This window comes from Myodes glareolus, chromosome 9, assembly GCF_982192425.1.
Source record: "Myodes glareolus chromosome 9, mMyoGla1.1, whole genome shotgun sequence".
NCBI classification, from domain to species: domain Eukaryota; kingdom Metazoa; phylum Chordata; class Mammalia; order Rodentia; family Cricetidae; genus Myodes; species Myodes glareolus.
This window is the reverse complement of record NC_142034.1, coordinates 39,675,808-39,696,121: the sequence shown is the minus strand read 5'-3', so window position 1 is coordinate 39,696,121 and position 20,314 is coordinate 39,675,808. Positions and strand designations below refer to the sequence as shown.

At 44.4% G+C, this 20,314-nt stretch overlaps 1 protein-coding gene across 3 annotated transcripts; it reads left to right on the top strand.

The window, feature by feature from the left end:
* The first annotated feature begins 1,329 nt into the window (after positions 1–1,329).
* Positions 1,330–17,462, top strand: LOC148120847 (schlafen family member 2-like). Of its 3 annotated transcripts, XM_087910170.1 has the most exons (8): positions 1,330–1,421; positions 1,586–1,666; positions 4,967–5,051; positions 5,214–5,293; positions 10,432–10,607; positions 11,680–12,737; positions 14,401–14,520; positions 15,412–17,462. In XM_087910170.1, the coding sequence occupies exons 5-8, from the start codon at positions 10,477–10,479 to the stop codon at positions 15,936–15,938; spliced, it is 1,836 nt and encodes a 611-aa protein (XP_087766296.1). In that variant the 5' UTR covers positions 1,330–1,421; positions 1,586–1,666; positions 4,967–5,051; positions 5,214–5,293; positions 10,432–10,476; the 3' UTR covers positions 15,939–17,462. The 3 variants fall into 3 exon arrangements, with proteins under 3 accessions (XP_087766296.1, XP_087766295.1, XP_087766297.1); XM_087910169.1 differs by lacking the exons at positions 1,330–1,421; positions 1,586–1,666 and having other exon boundaries at positions 4,564–5,051; XM_087910171.1 differs by lacking the exons at positions 1,330–1,421; positions 1,586–1,666 and having other exon boundaries at positions 4,568–5,051; positions 14,401–14,517.
* The last annotated feature ends 2,852 nt before the right edge of the window (positions 17,463–20,314 follow it).

Below are 20,314 nucleotides of genomic sequence, written 5' to 3'. Positions count from 1 at the left end.
AGATGCTCACTTGCTGGCTACCTAGACAGCTACTCCCCAGGGTCCTCCATGCTAGTTGAGGACAGAGGTCTCAGGGCAACATCAGTCTTCTGCTGTTAGGTCTAGGCCTGCTAGGTCGCAGACGGTCCAACAGGGACTAGGAATTTGATGGAGGACCAGCCTGCCTTTGTCTAGGTGACAACTCAAGGCAGTAGATTCCCCAGTGTCCTGTTGCCTACACTCTGAAGAGGGTCTTGGCAACAGTTGAGATGAAAGGCAGTTTTTGCTTGGTTACTGGGGTTGCCACTTTTACAGCATGTTCTGGACATGCCTCAGATTGCTAGTAGGTGATCGGAAATGCCAGGATAGTCTGTCAAGCTTCACACGATGCCAATGTTAGAATTTTAAAAGTGGCGTGAGAAAGACACCATGCGATGGAGCTCACGTGGAGGGGCTTTTATTAGGAGAAAAGGAATGGGGGAAAGTGGGGGAAAGAGGAGAGACCAACCTCTGGGGACAGGTGTGGCAGAAGAGACGAGGGAGGTGGTGAGGGGACGACATGAATGGGGGCAGAGAAACAGGGTGACAGTCAGAGAGACAGGCAGAAAGACAGAGAGACAGAGAGCAAGGGATGCAAAGGCCTGCCTGCCTCTTCAGAGGAGCAAGGGGAAGAAGAGAGAGGTAACTTCTGGAGCTTGTCTCTTAAAAGGGGGGAAGGAGTGGCACAGGGCACACAGACAATGTGGTGTCTTAGTGGCCATAGGATGCTGGGCTGGCCAAGTTTCTGTCTGAAGGCTCCTGCCAGGTGCCCAAGGGCTAACAGCAGCCCTCTGCAGGCCCCTTCCTTCTCCCCAGGACACTCACTGCTCTCCTCCTACCAGCCCTCCAGCACCTGCCCTTTGTGGCTCTGGGGCTTAGGCTGCTCAGGGCTGGCTGCTAAAGATGGAAGGCTGGCGCTCCTGCTAAGACACCACAAACAGCCCATTTCTTTTCTAAATTAAATTAGAATGTTTTTCATGCCAGTATTTACTAGATAGGAACAAATTCCCCTGAACCTCTACCCTCCCTTTGCCCTTCTCCTTCCATCTGGTCCCTGTGTTCTCCGCACTTTCACGTGTGTTCGCATTTTGTTTGTTCTTGTTCTTGTCTTCGTCCATTTTGAGTGAGGATTACACAGAGCGGGGAAGTTCCCCATCATACTTCCTGGAGTGACGCAAGGCTCAAAGTTCCAGCGTACAGCACAGTTTAATTCATAAAACCAGTCCACTTCAGGGCATCAAGCAACCACACCTTGGCTATATATAAGCCAGTTGCTCTCTAGGAGACTGTCAAGGGGGGGTTTTAGCCACCCAATGTATACCTCGTTCATCTCTGGACAAGAGAAACAACTGGAAGCCTACCAGAGCTCTGAGAGTCAGTGAACTCAGCTTCCAGGACGCTGAGTAAGTGAGCCAGGTCCATTGCAGCATCCTTGACCCCACTGTCTCTTCCTTTTCCCACCCAATGTCAGGGCCTGTCAGCTTACTGACACCTGGGGGATGTGGAGTGGGGGAGTTGCCAGCACAACCCATCCCTCTCAGGTAAACCCAACATGGTTTCCTTGTAGGAATCTTGACTCCTTGGCATCTTCATAGACTCTTCTGTCAAAGCACAGGCTGCTGAGGACTTGGGAGTCACCGGAGCTGAGGTGAGAGTAAATGTCTTCCTCTCTTAGAGAGGAAGGGGGGCTTTAAGTTGCTGAGAGAACCTACTATGCTTGTTCTGTGACTGACTAGTGAGGCAGGAATAGGGAGGTCATGAAGGGGCTGTGTATAACAGGCTTTTGTGACTCTCTAGAGTCTCTTGAGGGTTCCCTGTTCTTCTGGAGACCTGACCCTGTTGCAAGGTAAGAAAATATGGTTCCCGGAAGGGGAGGAGCAGCACTCTAGAGCCAGGAAGAAATCAGCCCCTATGGAACTTTGTAATTTAGAAGATGGGAACTTTGCTTTTCCAAGGGAAATGCACAGTGCCAACCCAGAAGAGAAAGAGACAGTATGGTCAAGGCTTAGGTATTTGCTGCTGTTCCACAGAAAGCAGGTCCTTCCTCTCCTGGCCACCCTTTCTCTGCTTTCCTACCAACCTGCATTTGTGGGAAAGGAAGGACATCTGAATGTCATCCTCTTTACTTCCAAAGACAGTTGACTGGACACCCTGAACCCCAGTTCCTTTCTGAGAGAATGTCCCCAAACTCAATGCTACAATGTCAGAAGGAAATCTGGTAAATTAGACCCAGGGGTCCAGGACTTGAGTGAGCTTTATGTCACTCTTGGGAATTGGTGAACTCTGGCATCTGCCTTGGTTTTGAAAGACAGAATCACAGTCGTGTGCCTGAAGGTAATGAATATGAACCATAGTCAGTTTTCATAGATGGGCCCTAGAACTGAGATGGTCATTGCCCCAGGCTAGCCCACAGCTCCTCTAAATGTGACTGCATGGTATCACCCTCGGGTTTTAATAATCTTAGGGTCACTGTCATTTTGCCCTTTGGTGTGAGATATGATTTCCGCCTCCTTCATTATGGATGGTGATCTAGGGGTGCTGGCTTAGGACTGGACCTGGTAAGGAGGGTGCAGGACAGGAGGGGCTGGTAAGGAATGAGGAACTGAGACTGCTCAGCAGAGCAGAGAACAGGGTGGGGCTGCAACTACTAACTGGGCAGAAAGGAAACTGTATCTTTCTCGGCAGTACAATAGCTTTAGACCCAGTGTAGTTTGGTTATGGTTTTGTTTTAGTATTTTAGAGGGGAGGGAGGCAGACAGGGTCTTGGTGTGTACCCTAGGCTGGCCAGAACTGGCCAGAACACAGTGTGTGTACTGCCTGCCTCAAGCTCAGGATGCCCACAGCAGGCTCCCAAGGCCAACACCATGCTTGGCTCCTTGCAGCCTTTTAGATGGAGATGAGGATCTCTGGCAGGGCACTGGGCAAAGTGACTCACATCTGGGGCTGCTCTCCTGTGTAGAAATTGGTACTGACTGGCGCTAACACACACTAAGTAGCTCTCCCGTGAACCAGAATGCTCATCAGAGTGAGAACACACAACTTCCTGCGAGTTTCTAGCTCAGTTACATCACATGAACATCATGGTTAGGCATTCAGTCTACATTTGAGTGATCACACACATCTGGCTTCCTCGCTGTTCATTTCTTGGGAGACCAAACTTCTTTCTTTAGCCTGACTATGAACTTTCAGCAGTGTGTTCAATGTTTTCCTTAGCTGGGACCTATCTGAATGTATGGCCAGTCTGAACTCATCTTGGAACAGTGTTTTCCTCCTTGCTCTGGGTACTTGGAGAACATAGAGGAACATGATGGTTTATAATAGATACGGAATCCTAGGCCTGTGTCCTATCAGGTGCTGTGTGTGCATCCACACCCCTGCCCAAGAGAAAATTGTTGTTGGGGAAACCCCAATGGTGAATATAAAATATATAAGCAGTTTTATCACTTGACCTAGTAGTTCAGCTTCCAGAAACTTCTTTAGTGTTCCTATATAGTTTTTGCAGTCTTAGATGATATTACCTTCTTGTAAAACAAGTCACGATTCAGATGCATCCTCATGGTTTATTCTGATTTGGATTCCTGGAGTCAAAACAAACTTCTTTCCCACAAGGCTGTTTTACTTCAGGATTCTACTTTTGTTTTCTGTGATTTAATTATTTTGTGTATCTTCTCAGGATTCCCAGCTCCCAGTATAATCTTTATATCCCTGCACCACATCTACATGTAGATTTGAGGATATTTATGAGAGAACCCTTGGGCCTAATGAAATTCAATAGCTGTGGCCAGGAGGGTTGACTCATGCCTTTAATTCCAGCTCTCAGGATGCATGGGCAGGTGGATCTCTGTGAGTTAAAGGCCAGTCTGATGGGTCGAGGTCAGCCAAGTGGACATAGAAAGATCCCATCTCAAAATACATAAATAAAAATGAATTATAAATAAAAATCAGTAGATATGATTACTATCCTCATGCCTCATTTATGATGGTGTCTGATCCTCATATATATTGCTCTAACCGTCTGGAACCCATCTCCAATCTCAGCTGTCGTGATAGTAAGAAGGACTGATGCATTAACATGAATATGAATTTAGGAGCAATTTACAGGCACTGGGATGGTGTAGAGGTTCAGAGCACTTGCTGCTCTTGTAGAGGACCTGGGTTTAGTTCCCAGCATGGTGGCTCACCAACATCCCTAATTACAGTTCCAGGGATCTCTCTTCAGAACTCCCTGAGCACCAGTCACAAGTGTGGTACACATACATACGTGAATCAAATGACTCATTTTAAAAAGCTACAGTTTTCAGGGTTTTGACAGAAGCTGCTAATCATTATTTTACAAACTAATTGTAAATGAAACATGACTGCAGAGCAAAACAAAATTCCAAACTTTCTGCTTTAATTTTTGCCAGGATGGCAAACCATGATGAACTTGCCCATGAGGGAAAGAAAGCTCATCATGTCGGTGAAATGGTACTTCCTTCAGCTGTAGGATAATGGATGTGCTGCATGGTGTTCTATCCAGAACGGTCCACACATCAGGGCAGACCTCTGCCATTGAGCTTCGGCCCAGCACTCCCCCCTCCTTTCATGAAGTTATGAAAAATTAACACCAGCATGTTTCAACAGTTATGCTAAGAAGAACATCATAGGTGCAGACGCTTAAGTCAAATGCTGACAGATTGAACTCTGCCCTAGAAATGACAACAGAGTGATGGGTGTGCCCATGATCATGGGTACTTTGGAGGCTGAGGTGGGAACAAGGTTGGGGAACAGAATTTGGGTAACTCTGGGCCGAGAGAGAAAGAAGACAAAGGAACAAAACTGCTTTATTCCCTCTATGGAAGTATGAAACAAACAATAACAACAAGGAAACAAAACCAGAACTCATGAAGGTTAAGTATTTATCCAGGAGAAGCCACATTCGGCACTGAAGGAACTCTCGTCCTTGCAGGGCTCCTGCTCTGGAGGAGGCTGCACAACGTGAAATTCCCTCCCTTGAGCAAAAAGGACTTCAAGCAACTAGATTCCAGCACAAGGTAGGGTGAGGCAGGTTCACGCCAGCATCCTGCAGACTCATTATATTTCTCTTTCTGTCCTCACCCCAAGAGCAGGTCCTGTCTATTCCGCGATGAGTAAGAGTTGATGATTCAACAACACAACGTTTCCTGTAAACCCTGAATAGTTTCTGTTTCTTCTAGGATCTTTGGATCCTTGGCATCTCCACAACCTCTTCTCCCAACGCACAGACTTCTGGGGACCTGAATCCTGCAGGAGTTTGGTGAGAGCAAATGCTTTCCTCTATTTGGGGAAAGGGAAGAATTAAGGGTGCTGAATTATGCTTGGTCTAAGTCTGGCTGGTGAGGCAGAGGAAGAGGGGTTTATGTAGATCTCCAGAGTCCCATCCTCTTAGAGCACTAACCCTACAACCAGAAACTGACGAAAGATCTCTACACAGAGAAGAATGAAATTGGAACTCACACTAAAGATACACTTCAGCTAAAAATGAGCTAAAAAGATAATTTTCAGACCCCAAAGCTAGGGTGCTGAAAGAAGAGACGTCCCAGAACCCCATCAGTTCAGGAGTCCACAGCTGGATAGAGGCGAGGGGAAACATTCAACGCAGATTCACAAATGCCAAAGAGATACTTGACAAAAATTTAAAGTCATAATCTTTGAGGAGGTACAAGAAGAACAGTGAAATATGATTTATTCTTGTCACAATGACTGGGCAATTTATTATTTTAATTATTATATTTATACTAGAAAAATAACTATTTTATAATAATTATTATTTATTGTCTTCATGTATGTAGGTACACCATGTATGTGCCTGTTGCTCTGTAGAAGTAAAGAGGGTGACAGATTTCCTGGAACTGGAGGTATAGAAGGTTAAGTCATCATGTGGGTGCTAGGAACTGAACCAGGTCCCCTGGGGGAGCAGCCAGTGCTTTAACTGCTGAGCTATCCTTCAGCATCCTTACTTTTTATAAGACTAATTTATTTTATGTGCATGTATGGAACTTGAATCTTCTGCAAGAGCAGCAGGTGCTCTTAACGATGGAGCCTGTCTCTCCAGCTCCTGATTCTGCAGTGACTGTTACCAGAAAGATGAAAGAGAAATGTTGTCACAGATGTGGAGTAAAGAGAACCCAGCACAGCGTGGGTGAGCGTATGAATTAGAGTGGGTAAATTGGAGAACACAGTGGCAGCTCAACTAGTGAGAGACACCACTAGGCTTGTCCAGGGAAATGAGATCATTATGGCAGAGAGACAGCTGCATGTCCCTGGCTGTTGCTGCATTTTTGAAAAAGTCAAAATATGAAATCATGGATGGATGAGAAGCAGAGAATATGTAGTACACATACAGCGGACTGAGATGGAGCCTTAAAAGCAGGGAAATATAGTCACTTGTAAACACATGGAAGAACCTAATGACAATATGTTCTGTATAATAAGCCAGGCACAGAAAGGGAAATCCTGTATGAATTCACTTACATAAGGAATCTAAAGAAACTCAGATGACAGGAGAAGTTAGGGTGGCAGTGAGCAGGGAGGGGGCTCGCATGCTGAAAGGCTATCAACTATCTGTCATGTAAGAGGAGAAGTGCAGTACAGGGTGCCTGCAGCAAACAGTAGTGTGTTCTACCTGGAAAGACACCAAAATTAGACTTCGTATTTGTGGTGCTGAGGGTTGAAGGCAGGGCTGAGAACATGCTGGGCAGCTGTTCTGTTCCAATCCTCTGATTACTTTCTATTTGGAGAGGGAGTTTCGCTTACGTTACTCAGGCTGATGTTGAACTCACTCTACATTCCAAGCTTGACTTTGAAGTTGTGCAGTTTCTGCCTTGTTCTCCTGGGTACCAGGATTATGGGATGCACCACCAGGCCTAACTCTAGAAGTAGGTGTTTAGTGTTCTTCACACAAAATGACAGTTTTATCATATTTGTATCAAACAATCCACAAGTTAATTAACTTAATTTAACCATCCCATAATATGTACATATTTCATATGGGTATTCTGCACTCTGAATACACGGCATTTACGTTAGCAAATGAAGAAAGGAAGGCTGAAGAAAGACTGACAAGGATAGATGGCTCAGCAATTCAGAGCACTGGCTGCTCTTCTAGAAGACCTGGTCCTGGCACCCACAGGGCAGCTCACAACCATTTGTGCCTCCAAGTCAGATGTCCTAATGTCATCTTCTGACTGCCAAAGACACCAGGGATATTAGTGATTCACAGACATACACAGCGGGAAAAAACATTCAAAAAATTTCAGCTATAATACACACACACAGCACACTCAAACATGCTCAGAGAGCTAAAACTCTACAGGGCATAAAAGAATCCTGAGCATCCACACCGAGCTGGCAAGGACAGCACAAGTGACTCAGGCAAACTCGGTTCCCTGAAGTCAGATGAGCTCAGTGGGGTTAGCTCACAACAGGGACAGGCTAGGAGAGTTGCATTTATTTGCCATTGGCCAAGACACTGAAGTGCCCCACCTTATCCTCCCACATCTCTGCAGCTCCCCTTGTCCAAGGTGTCTTCGCTGTCGTTTTGTGTGAGAGTGCCCCCTAGCGTCAGTGCAGCAAAGCAGCTGCAGTTCAAAACACCTCAGGCTGGAAGTCATGCTGAGAAAATTGATTTGTTGGTGGTGGTGATGTTTTCCCTCTACAGGAGCCTCTTTCTTATTGATTGGTATTCGTTTTTACTGAATAAGGGGCTTCACTCTGACGTTGTCACCCACGAGATGTCCTTTGGTCATGGGAACCCCTCTTTATTCTCTGTTCTCCCCCTCCCCTCCTGTTCCTCTTCCGGCCCTTGTACTTTAATACCTTTTAGGGGTTTCATTCTGCATGTGAGAGTAAACACGTGATGTCTGTCTTTCTGTATCACTTCCCTTATGACACTCCTCAGCTCCATCCACTTTCCTGCAACGATGCACTTCATTCGTCCCTATGGCTGAATAAACCCTCAGTACAGAATGAGGATGTAGTCGGCTGGATTGTGCATCGCCAGCCGTGTGCTCCTCATCCACTCGCCTGCTGACAGGCTATTTGAGTCAGCTACTCGGCTGCTGTGAAGAGGAAGGTGACACACAGTGTGTGTGTGTGTGTGTGTGTGTGTGTGTGTGTAACTACATGATGATTAAGAGACTTAGATTCTTTAGGTCATATTCCCAGGAGAGCAACTACTGTGGGTTTTTATTGTACTGTCTTTAATAGAATATCTTTATTATTGGATAATTTCATGTGTGTAACAATGTATCCTGAACCTATGCACCTCCCCTCCCTTTCTCCATTCCAAACACTTTCCTGCCTTATCTTCTCTCTCTTACTAATTAATTAATTAACTGTGGCCCACCGTGTCCAGTCAAACCTGTTGGACACAGTGTGGCTTTTTTGGGTTGGTCTGGTGCCTGTGCTGACACTATGGGGAGTTCATGAGTACAGAGGCCTCGTCATGTCCAGAGACAGAACTTCTCCATATTCCACCTCACCCTCCTGCTTTTACAATATCTTAATGGATTTATTTATCGTTATGTGTGTGTGTGTGTGTGTGTGTGTGTGTGTGTGTGTGTGTGTGTACACAGAGGTCAGGAGAGGATCCTTATCCCTGGTCCTGGGCTGCAGATGGTAATGCGCTGCCACTCAGTGCAGTGCAGCAAACCTGAGTCCTCTAGAAGAACAGCAAGTTCTCCTCAACACGACCCGTTTCTCCGGCTCCAGCTCTCAGCCCCGACATTCTTCATGTGCCGTCTTCTGCACTGACAGGGCGGGCCATATTTTTTTTTTCATTTAAGGAGGGGAACTCAGTAGCCAATTCTTCCCAACATTTGAGCAGTGATGAGTCTCTGCATTAACCACTGACCACTGCAGAGGGAAGCTCTTCAGACCGAGGTTGAGTGTAGTAGTAATTCAAGTATATGATCATCAAGGGAAAGTTGTGTTTAAAACAATTTTAAACTATTTTTGTGTGTATTGGTGCTTTGCCTGCATGCATGTGTTGGCACCACATGTATGAAGTACCACATGTGTAGGCTGAGACTGCTCAGTTCATTTCCCAGCAGCTCAGACCCAAAATAATCACACAGAAAATTATATTAAGTAATTATATTAATGAAAACACTGCTTGGCCTGTTAGCTTGGGCTTCTTATTAACTCTTACATCTTAAAGGAACCCATTCCTATTATTCTGCGTATTGCCACAAGGCTGTGGCATACCGGATAAATCTCCAGCATCTGTCTCTTTTGACAGCTGCCTGGCATTTCCTTGACTTTGCCTTCTTTTCTCCTCCATCTCTGCTTGGAATTCCAGCCTTGCTCCCTCCTGTGCTGCCATAGGCCCATAGCAGGTTTGTTTGTTTTTTTTTTTAAATTAACCAATGGTAATAAAAACATCTTCACAGCATACAGAGGGGAATCCCACATCATCTGTGCATGGTGGGAACTGAGCAAGGGTGCTCTGGAAGAGCAGTCAGGGCTCTAAAGCACTAAGCCAGGTGTCCAGCCCTGTTGGAGTTGCTGACATCAGCAGGACTGTCCTGGTGTGGACGGATGCTGTGTGCTCCTGTCGTCTGTCACGTGGAGCAGGGAAGAGCAGCTTCATTGCACAGTGGAGTTGCCCTGGCTGGGGTTCTGAGAACTACTCTCAGGAAAGACGGGGACCAGGATGGTCACTTTGGAATATGAATTCACTAATTAAATAGCATATGAAAGAACCAAACAGGATTTTCAAAACTACACTAGTTGAATTTTTTAAAATAATTGGAAATGCCCAATATTAGACCGAGTAGACAGAAAAACAAACCTGTAAACTGAAGAAAAAAACCAATGAAACCACTAAGCCAGGGAACATCAAAAGGAGCTGTTGTTTTTAACTAATCATTCAATTTTACCAATACAGACTTGAGAGTCAGATGCTGGGGTGAAAGCCTCCTAGCTTAGAGAGGCAACTGCTTCCTCTTCTATCAACATCTCAAAAAAGGAGTTTTCTCCTATACTGTCAATTAAAACTCCCCCAAATGAATGTCCCTCCCTTCTACTTCCTGTGCGTCTCTCTCTTCCTTCATCCTCTGGACTCCCTCTCACCGTCTATGGATTTTTTCCTCATCAACTGGTTGCTTGCTCCACCTCTTGAACTATGGTTCATTTTATTTACTCCCGTTAACAAGATTCAAGCAGAAAACTCTTGGGTTAAAGGTGTGTGCTAGAGCTGAGTCACGTCACAAGGAGAAATAGGTTTTTCTAGTAAATAATGCAATCTCAGTGTTCACAGTGTGATAAAATAACCTACATGAACACAGGCACTGTGTTCAGGAACTGAACACAGGCAAATAAACAAACAAAAAAGAACGAGTCCAATATTATGTGCATTGCTATCATGAAAACTAACATGGTTTTTGTCCCCAGAAAGCAGAGTGTCAGAAAGCAGTTGAGAAGTTATTGAAAGGAGCAATGCCTGCCAACAGCCCAATGTCGGTGAAAGGTGTGAATCCACAGACCCTCGCAGAGCCCTCTGATCAGCTCTCGGCAAATGTTCTCCAGAGAAGACAGCCTGCCAGGTCAGGACGCTTGAAAGACTCAAGGTATGTGAACTAACTGATTTGTCATGGTGGGAAGAAATTAGGAAGCAGCCCAGAAGGAAAGTCGGAAGCTCAGAGTCCTAGGACAGAACAGAGTGCTCCTAAGCAATGGTACAAAGAAGACTTCACAGGATTAGAAACAAAAGTCCCGAGAAAATGAAAAGAGAAAATCAAGACCCAAGAGCTTAAAAAACACACCAGGAGGGAGATGGAGAGTGAGGAAGGAAGGGCTGTGGTGTGCCACATGGAGAATGCTCACCTCACAAATACAAAGCCCTGAGTGTCATCCCAACCTCTGTGGGGAGTGGAGACCATGGGACATGCTCACACTCAGTGAATCAAGTCAGTGCTAGAGAGACAAATCTCAGACATTTCCTCTAGGTTGTATTTCCTAGAGTTTATAGATTATACATCCATAAAATCACGGGTGTGTATAAGACATGAAAGAAGAGGTGAAATTATTTAAGTGGGCATAGGGGACATCAAAGAAAGGTCAGACAGGAGAATATACTCAGTGTGCAGCATTCACCTAGGTTAAATGTCCTTCTCTAGGGGCTGGAGAGCTGGCTCAGTGCTTAAGAGCCCTTGTTCTTACAGAGGACACGGGGCAGATTCCCAGCACTCATATGGGGGCTCACAATCACCAACTCCAATCCTGAGGAATCCAACACACTTTTCTGACCTCCATGGGCACCTGGCATACCTGTGGTGCACCTACATACATGCAGGCAAAAAACACATATGCATAAAGTAGTAAAGTAAATAGACTAAAATTTCTAAATGTCCCTTATATAACACAGGGCCATAAATGATGAATATACACAAAGAAGTTTATTAGTTTAAAATGACGAGAAGAGGATTATATATAATCACAACAGCCAATGTGAAAATTTACCAAGTTCACAAGCTACTGTAGTCAGTTCAAAATTTGTCAAACAACCCATAAACAAAACATAGGTCCGACCTTCACACTGACTCATCCAGAGCAGCTCAGGTGCTTGTACTGTTTGTTCTGTAAAGCAGAGCTGGCTCTCACTGGTTGGCTCCTGCTCTAATGGCTCTGTCTGTTTTACAGGAAAGGATTTCATCTGGGAAAGAGAGCAAGTGCTCAGGAAATGAGCATCAGCATTGACCAGGAGACGGACTATGCCGAACTGGTTCTGTCTGTAGGAGAAATCACACTGGGAGAGGAGAATAGGAAGACAACCAAAAAGAAAGAATTGAAAGATCCACAGCTGAGAAGGAGCGAGGCCCACAGTATCTCACAGGCTGTGTGCACTCTGCTGAATTCTGGAGGGGGCGTGGTCAAGGCTCACATTAAGAATTCAAATTACAGCCTCAGCAGAGATGGAATAGGACTTGATTTGGAAGAATCATTTCATAAAATGCTTTCATTTTCGCATAAATATCTAGACTACATGCAGAACAAAGGGTACTTTTTAATTTTTGTGAAACCATGGATCCCAGATATCTCTGGTCAGTGTGTCCTCACCTTGAAAACCAACTTTTATGTGAGAAATTTGTCAACTTCAGATGAACTGAAAGGTCCTGACACAGTGCAGTTCCTCAAACCCAAGAAAGACTTTGAAGGGAGATCACGTTCAAGACAGAGCTTGCCTGGATCACATGACTCTGATGAACGCCTTGCCACATTTTTTAACAGAGCAAAGTTAACCTACGAGGAGACATTCTCTTTCACTAAATCCAAACATGCAGAAGTTAAAATGTCCCCTAAAGAAAAGATTTTAGAGATTCTTCCTAAAACTGTTTCTGCATTTGCAAACACTGATGGGGGATATTTGTTCATTGGTTTAGATTTGGAAAAAGGACAAATAATTGGTTTTGAAGCAGAGAAAGGAGATCTTGAGAATCTAGAGAGTGAAATAGAGGAGTGCATCAGAGAGCTGCCTGTCGGGCACTTCTGTGAGGAGCAGGAGAAGATACAGTACACATGCAAATTCATCCCAGTCCTCAGACAGGGAGCCGTGTGCTCATATGTGTGTGCACTCAGAGTGGAGAGATTCTGCTGTGCTGTGTTCGCTGCAGAGCCTGAGTCCTGGCGCGTGGAAGACACGGAAGTGAAGAGAATTACCTCAGAGGAATGGGTCAAGCTCCAGATGGAAGCCACATCAGGTTTGGGAAGGGGGAGTAACAATCACTTTTCTAATTTGCTCAGGGGGAGTTAGAAGATTGCTTTCTGGGGCCTAGGCAACATCTAACTCCTCATTTACTGATCTCTGCTAGATACTATCCAGAGCTCACAACCTCCTGTTTCTTCTGTCCACTTAGGACATTCCCTACAGAAAGTATGTTAGCTGCTTTCAGTAAGGCTATGAGCTATTTCCTTCACAATGAGTAAATGTGACACAGCCTGCTTCTCCAGTGGCCAGGACTAAAGCATACTTAGATTCCCTACAGAAAGTATGTTAGCTGCTTTCAGTAATGCTATTAGCTATTTCCTTCACAATGACCAAGTGTGACACAGCCTGCTTCTCCAGTGGCCAGGACTAAAGCAGGAAGACGAAAGGGGACCAGGCCCCATAATTCCCCTCAAGGGTCTTGTCACCTCCAACAGTAGGTTAAGCTAAGATCCCTGTCAAGACTCAGGCCATGGGCAAAACACAGCCCAACTTCTTGTAACAGAATCCTGAAAGTTTCTCTAGCCCTAACCTCACTGGAGTGCCCGTTTCCATCAGAAAGCCGATCAACAGAGCCTCTCATGGACGCTGTCCTATCTGTTCCCTGAATTTCTGCGCATCCACCCAGAGTTGCCTATCGAGTTCTCCCTGCCTCTTTCAGACTATAACTAGCTTGTCTGTCCAAATCCCTCCTTCTGCGCAGGCTCCTGGAGCCCACCCCAGGCTCCCACTGCACTGATCCCATTTCTCAGGGTCAACTTTCTGTGTCCCTCATCCTTCACTAACAGTGACAAATGCATTAAAAAACCGAGTAAAGCAAAGAGAATGTCCCTTTGTTTGGGCATTTTGATGCTCTCACCCACCATGGATTGTCTCCATAACCCCGGGTCCTGTGGTACCCTGTGTTCAGTTCAGAAACCTCACCATCTTATCTGCTCCTTTGTTTTTATTTACCTCTTTATTGTCATTTGTGCCTCTGCCTTAAAACTTCCTCCTCCTCACATTTGTATACAAAATAGAGCCCTGAATTTTTCTCAGAAGGAAAAAATGCTGGCCTTTTAACTCCCTTCGACTAAGAATGCCCAGCTGACATGAACACGAGAAACTTCTGCACTCTCCCAGTGCCAGCTTCCCCATCTCTGCACAAACCCACTTCTTTCCCAGCCTTCATTCCTTCTGGATTTACCAGCTTTAAAAAGAAACCAAACCTGGGGACATATCTGAGGTGACAGAGTGGTTGCCTAGCATCCGTGAAGCCCTGGTTTCAATCGTTCTGCTTTGTAAACTCATAAACTGGGCGTGGTGAGGCACTTGGGGCACAAGGTCCACATTGTGGGTTTGCACCAGCATGGTCTATGGGATGTCTGTCTAAATGTCACTTAGTACAAAGTAAAGCAGACCCACTTAGTTGTTAACACATTCAGGAACTCTTAGTGCGCTTTTTGCAGTTATGCTTTATGTAAGTGTACTGTTGAGAACTTCACTATCATCAAAACTGAATTTTGCAAATTGCATTTGACCTCAAAATCTAACCTCAATATCTAACCCTTTTTCTCTTAGGAAAACACAGTTCAACTTGGACTCTTAAAACACATTGCTCTAGTTAGAGAACAGTATGACCTGTGAGAAATTTAAAATTACCTTTTCTGTCTTCTCAGGTTTTTCCAAGCAAAAATATAAACAGACCCTTCAATCAAGCAGCCCACCACCATGTTTCTGTAGCTGCTTTGCTACTGACATTCCAGAAGCCCAGCAACAGAGTGCCCACCTTCCAGGTAGTGGTAATGTGACTTCCTAGGTTGGTTGCTGTGACTGTGTTCAGGCCTTCTCGCCTCAATAGGTCTCTGTGCTGAAATCTGTCTCCAGGCTTTCTGCATTGGGATTGATTTGCTGTCAGGTCCCTTTCAGGTCCCTAGAATAACTTTGTCTCAAACATTAACCACCCCATACCACCCTGCCAGCACCAGAACACACACACACACACACACACACACACACACTAGCACCTGGCTACATGTAACACTCTGACAAAGGAGGACAGACAAAACGGACTTCCTCTCCAATGTCAACCTGACAGGTAGAAGATGACAGTGTCCCTTCAAACTCCTGTACTGGAAACAGGTTTTCAAGAACTATGAATTGACCCTATGGCCGTGATTGCCAGTCTGTGCTCACAGGGAAGTCTAGCCTACCTTGTGTTCTCCTCTGAGGCGTCCTCTCCCCATCCCTTGAGCTCTGGGAATGTGCTCTGCTCCCTCCTTTGCTCTGTGGAGACGTCCTGTTTCTCCTCACTTTCCTTCTGTCTCATCACCTCTTTGTTGCTTCCTGATACCTGACTTTTCTGTCTTCAGGACTAGGTCTGTCCTTTGCTCCCCTGACTCTTCCGATTCATTGAGTACCAGAGCAGGCTCCTGCTGCACCATGTTATGGAAAAGGTGGGAATGTGAGTGTTCAGCTGCTTCCAAAGCTCTCTCTTTGCAGAGACTGTGTTTCTAAGTCCCCCTTGCGCTGCTGCCCTTCTGTTCTTGAATTATCGTTTGGTGTCTTGTGTGTTCACCTTCTGGGTTGTGATGCAAAGTGTGGGACTTACCAGCTGTTTGGTGATAGCTCATACAGGACATTCATGACATTTTTGTTTTATAATTTGGTGTATTTATTTATTTTTCTAGTGCTGTCTAGAAAGGTGCCATGCCCTCCAGAAGGCCTCCGCATGGAGCTGTGCTCAGAACATGAAAGATATGGGCAGTTACTTCAGACAGAGCTGGGCTCACTTCGTCAGGGAAGGCTGATCATCTCTAAGAGCTTGGCTTTAAGTCTGGGCTTGCAGAGGAAGCAGGAAGTCATCTTGGATGTGCTTCATATTTCCCAGGACAGTCTCCTGACCCTGCACAGCTTTGTCCAGGGAGAGGAGGAGCTGGAAGGCGACAGTTCTGTTCTGAGGGACCTGGGCACTAAGTTAAAGAATGATTGTAAACAAACTGCACTAACTTTAAAGCAGAAGCTGGTGAATCTTGGCGGTTTCACTGGTAAAATAGGTATTGGGATAAAGATAACGTACTTGGGTCATAGGGCAGTGTCTCTATATGATTCAAGCTCGATAATAAGTTACCCCAGAAAGTATCGTCTGACAACTAAGACAGTAAGGGACCTAGAGAAGTCACTTGATGAAGTCTTAGGACCAGTGTATCAAGGTTAAACTGTAGTGATCAGTCTGCCTCTGAACTTTTAAACACATAGAATTAGATACTTTACTTTTCGAGGATTGTCCTAACTCATGTTTGAGACTGCCTGTCATAGAAAATGGACTTTGGTGCCATGATAGTTCACGTTTTGTAGGTGATAATATTCTTTCATTCTGTTAAAATATGGAAAATATGTCTTTGGATAACTTAACAAATATAAAAATGAAATTCTGGGAAAGGGATTGGCCATTGAAGAAGGCAATGGTAAAATAGTGCTTTAAAAAATGTGTCCCTAAGCCAAGGGATGTGACTGATGCTTTTAATTCCAGTTCTTAGAATAAGGCTGGTCATCTTAGTCTACACGGAGAGTTCCAGGACTGCGAGGGGTGTGAGGAAAGACCAGGCCTCAAAATAAATACTTAAGAAAATAATCAAAAGGCCAAAAATTGTCCCAATCTGCATAGCCATCCTTCTTGCTGAGGAAATGCATGGGGACTCTAATCATGGAAGACACTCTCCCTAGAGAAGATTGTGAAGGAAATGATGAAGAAGGCATTGTAGGGCAACATTTGGTCACAGTGTTGCTGCTCAGCTGTGTGTGCTATTGCTGTTAAATCTGTGGTTTGTGTGTCACAACCCTAAGAAGGACTTTTCACATGTCCCAAATCACAGAGCCAAGGCGCAGGGTTTGCAGAAAGTAAATGGACACTGCTCACAGCAGCAAGTAGGAAATACGGGAGGTTCCTGAAAAGGTCAAAGATATGTATAAAAGAAATACAATTGTACATTGCGTCTTAAGAAAACAGTGTATCTGTTGATGTAAGGCTTCAAAAGGCCAACAAGTGTCAGGAATGAGGACATGCAAGTACTCTCTATGGGACTATAGCATGTGCCTCAGTTTCTCTTTATAACATTGTTCCCTTTTGAAGTCTTGATAATATGGTTTTAAAACCGATATTATTCTTTTACGGTTCGAAGTATATATGTTTTATATTCGAATTGTAGTTTTATCTGTGCTGTACATTAACACCTGTGAAGGTGTTTACAGCATTGAGTTTATATGCGAGTATTGTGCATTTGAAATGTTGGTGTTTCCTTCATAAAGGAAGTAATGTCCTTGTGGTACATCTTCATTTGTGAAGGATACAATTTCTCAACATTTGGCCCCTAGGGGTGATTATATATGCCGTGGTGCCTGTTGTGACTTCTGATGGTGCTCATCAAAGGGCAGGTTGACCATGATGAGAATTTGTATGACCGGGCTATGGGCTGGGTGCTCAGAGATGCCAGACATTCTAAGCCATGTTTTCTGTTTTCATCTATTTCTTAATCAATGCAATTTATTTTAAAAATCTAATTCATTTGTCACCTAATATTTTCTAAGATCTGTGTCTTTCTAAATACAATTATGCACGCATCTTTCTTTGATAAAGCTTCACTGTTATATCTGGGAAGTTATACTTACCAAAATTTGGATGCCATCAAAATGTTCTGCCATTTTTTATGTTTCTAAAATAAATAATCATTTGAAAACATCACCAATGCCTTGTTAATAATTCTCATTATTTTTCCAGAATAATATTTCTAACCTGATGTTTTAGATGTGTTGATTACTTGGGGTTGTGGTTTTCAGAACTGTGGCTCAGAGCTTTGAAGACCAAGGAAGTCAGAGGAGATGTTAGCAGGGCAGCAAGAGCACTGCCCCTGAGACAGCCAGCCCCAGGAACTGGCCTAGAAGACACCTTACCACTCTGCCACCACCCACAAACAGCCCTGAGTCTGAGATCTATTGGAGACACTTGGAAAAGGAGGCAAGATCAAGGGTCAGTTCATGAGAATATGTCAAGGGACAACACGGTTGTCTTGGAGACTGATGTACTGTCAAGTTTGTGGGAACTTATGGGAGGTTCTTTAGCAGAGAATTTAGTGAAAGCAGCTATCTTTCACTAAACCTCTGAGAGACAGGATGGGAGCTGGCTAATCTAGGAAACCAGGAAGCAGGAAACCGTGTAGATAGGTGCCCTGGGAAGGGGCAGTGGAGTAGTAGTGCTGACATGCTTGACTGAAGGGTCAGGGTGTCAGGCACATTAGAAAACCATCAACACATGAATGAAGCGTTGGGGACAGTGAGATGGCCCAGTGGGCGAAGGTCTCTGCTATGTCGCCCGAGGACCTGAGCTCCAATACCAGGGATCAGTGCTGGAAAGAGAGGATTGACTCCTGTAAGCTGTTGTCTGACCCCACGTGGAGCTGTGGTCCATGACCACCCTCCACACATCTACACACATACATACATACATTTATGCATGCCTAATTTTTAATTTTTTAAAAATGTTTATTTATTTATTATGTATACAGTATTCTGTCTGTGTGTATGCCTGCAGGCCAGAAGAGGGCACCAGACCCCATTACAGAGGGTTGTGAGTCACCATGTGGTTGCTGGAAATTGAACTCAGGACCTTTGGAAAAGCAGGCAATGCTCTTAACCTCTGAGCCATCTCTCCAACCCCCACTCCTAATTTTTTAAAAGGTCCATTTTAGGGTCTGGAGTGATGTCTCAGCAGTTAAAAGCACAGCTGCTCTTTCAGAGAACCCGAGTTCTATTGCCAGCACCCACATGGTAGCCCAGAACCATCCCTACCTCCAGTTCTGGGGGATCTGTTATACTCTTCTGTCTTGAGAGAGACTAAGGCAGGGTGTGGTCATATACATTCAGCAAACACTCATACACCTAGTGTCAAAATAAGTAAACCTATTTTGGTCTTCTTAAGATATTTCTCTAAATTGATTTTGATCTTGAACTTATCTGAAGCCCTGAAATTCTATTTCTAAAATAGAAAAATAATCCATTTTAAGTTGAATATAAGGAAGATCTCCAACTAACTGGTACATAATGTATTAAATCTACTTAAATCTGACTGTTTTCCTAAAAGAAATCAGGGGTTGTTTATGGTTGCTAGAGTCCCAAGTTTGATGCAAATTGTAAATTTAACTTCTGAGTGGTCTACAATGCTATCTACTTGCAATGAAAAATAACAATGCTGAAAACAGCCTGGTATTGGCATAAAAACAGACAGGAGGGCCAATGGAACCAAATAAAAGACACAGATATCAATCCACACACCTACAAACATCGATCTTTGACAAGGAAGGAAACAATATAAAATGGAAAAAGAAAGCATATTCAACAAATGGTGCTGTCATACATGGATATCAACATATAGAAGAATGAAAATAAATTCATATCTATCACCATGCACAAAACTCAAGTCCAGATGGATCAAAGACCTCAACATAAAACCAACCACACTAAACCTCAAAGAAGAGAAAGTGAGAAGTACACTTGAACACATTGGCATAGGAGACCACTCCCTAAATATATCTCCAGCAGCACAGACACTGAAAGAAACAGTGGGTTAATATAAACGGGACCTCTTGAAACGGAGAACCTACTGTAAAGCAAAGGACACAGTCAACAATACAAAACGACAGCCTACAGAGTGGGAAAAGATCTTCACCAACCCCACATCAGACAGAAGTCTGATCTCCAAAATATACAAAGAACTCAAGAAATTGGTCATCAAAAGAACAAATAATCCAATTTTAAAGAAAAGGGGAGCATACAAACCTAAACAGAGAACTCTCAACAGATGAATCTAAAATGGCTGAAAGACACTTAAGGAAATGCTCAACATCTTTAGCCATCAGAAAAGTGCAAATCAAAACAACTCTAAGATTCCATCTTATACCTGTCAGAATGGCCAAAATTGAAAACACTAACAGCTTATGTTGGAGAGGATGTGGGGCAAAGGGAACACTCCTCCATTTCTGGTGGGAGTGCAAACTGACACAGTCGCTTTGGAAATTAGTATGGCAACTTCTCAGAAAACTAGGAAACAACCTACCTGAAGACCAAGCAATACCACTTTTGGGTATAAACCCAAAGGATACTCAATCAAGTTTTGGTATAAGGAACTGTGCCGGGTATGGCGGGCCACACCTTCAGGGTGAAAAGGCGAGGTCGATCTCTGAGTTTGAGACCTGCCTGGTCGACATTGCACATTCTGGAATAGCAACAGCTACACAGGGAGACCCTATCTCTCAAACTATAAAAGAAATGAACCTGGCTGTTGGGCCAAGCTGACATGGGAGGATCACCAAAAGTTCCAGATCAGTCTGGACTTCATCTGCTAGAGACTGCATGTGGAAAACAATACTTATAGGGGAGGAATTAACGGGGGGGGAGGGGGGAGGGGGAGGCGGCACGTAACAAGCCAGAGCAACAGTTACAGCAAAAGAGCCGAAATTACCCATCCAAGGCTCAGTCCACCCTTGAGCAGATCAGAAAGTCTCTTCCCTAGATCCACACGCAGTTAGGCACCGACCCCTC

Bases quoted from the DNA above. Each gene is read 5' to 3' on its own strand.
- LOC148120847 (XM_087910170.1), top strand. From the start codon at position 10,477: ATGCCTGCCAACAGCCCAATGTCGGTGAAAGGTGTGAATCCACAGACC. The intron at 12,738-14,400 runs GTTTGGGAAGGG...CTGTCTTCTCAG, and splicing joins CCAGATGGAAGCCACATCAG to GTTTTTCCAAGCAAAAATAT. The intron at 14,521-15,411 runs GTGGTAATGTGA...TTATTTTTCTAG, and splicing joins GAGTGCCCACCTTCCAGGTA to TGCTGTCTAGAAAGGTGCCA.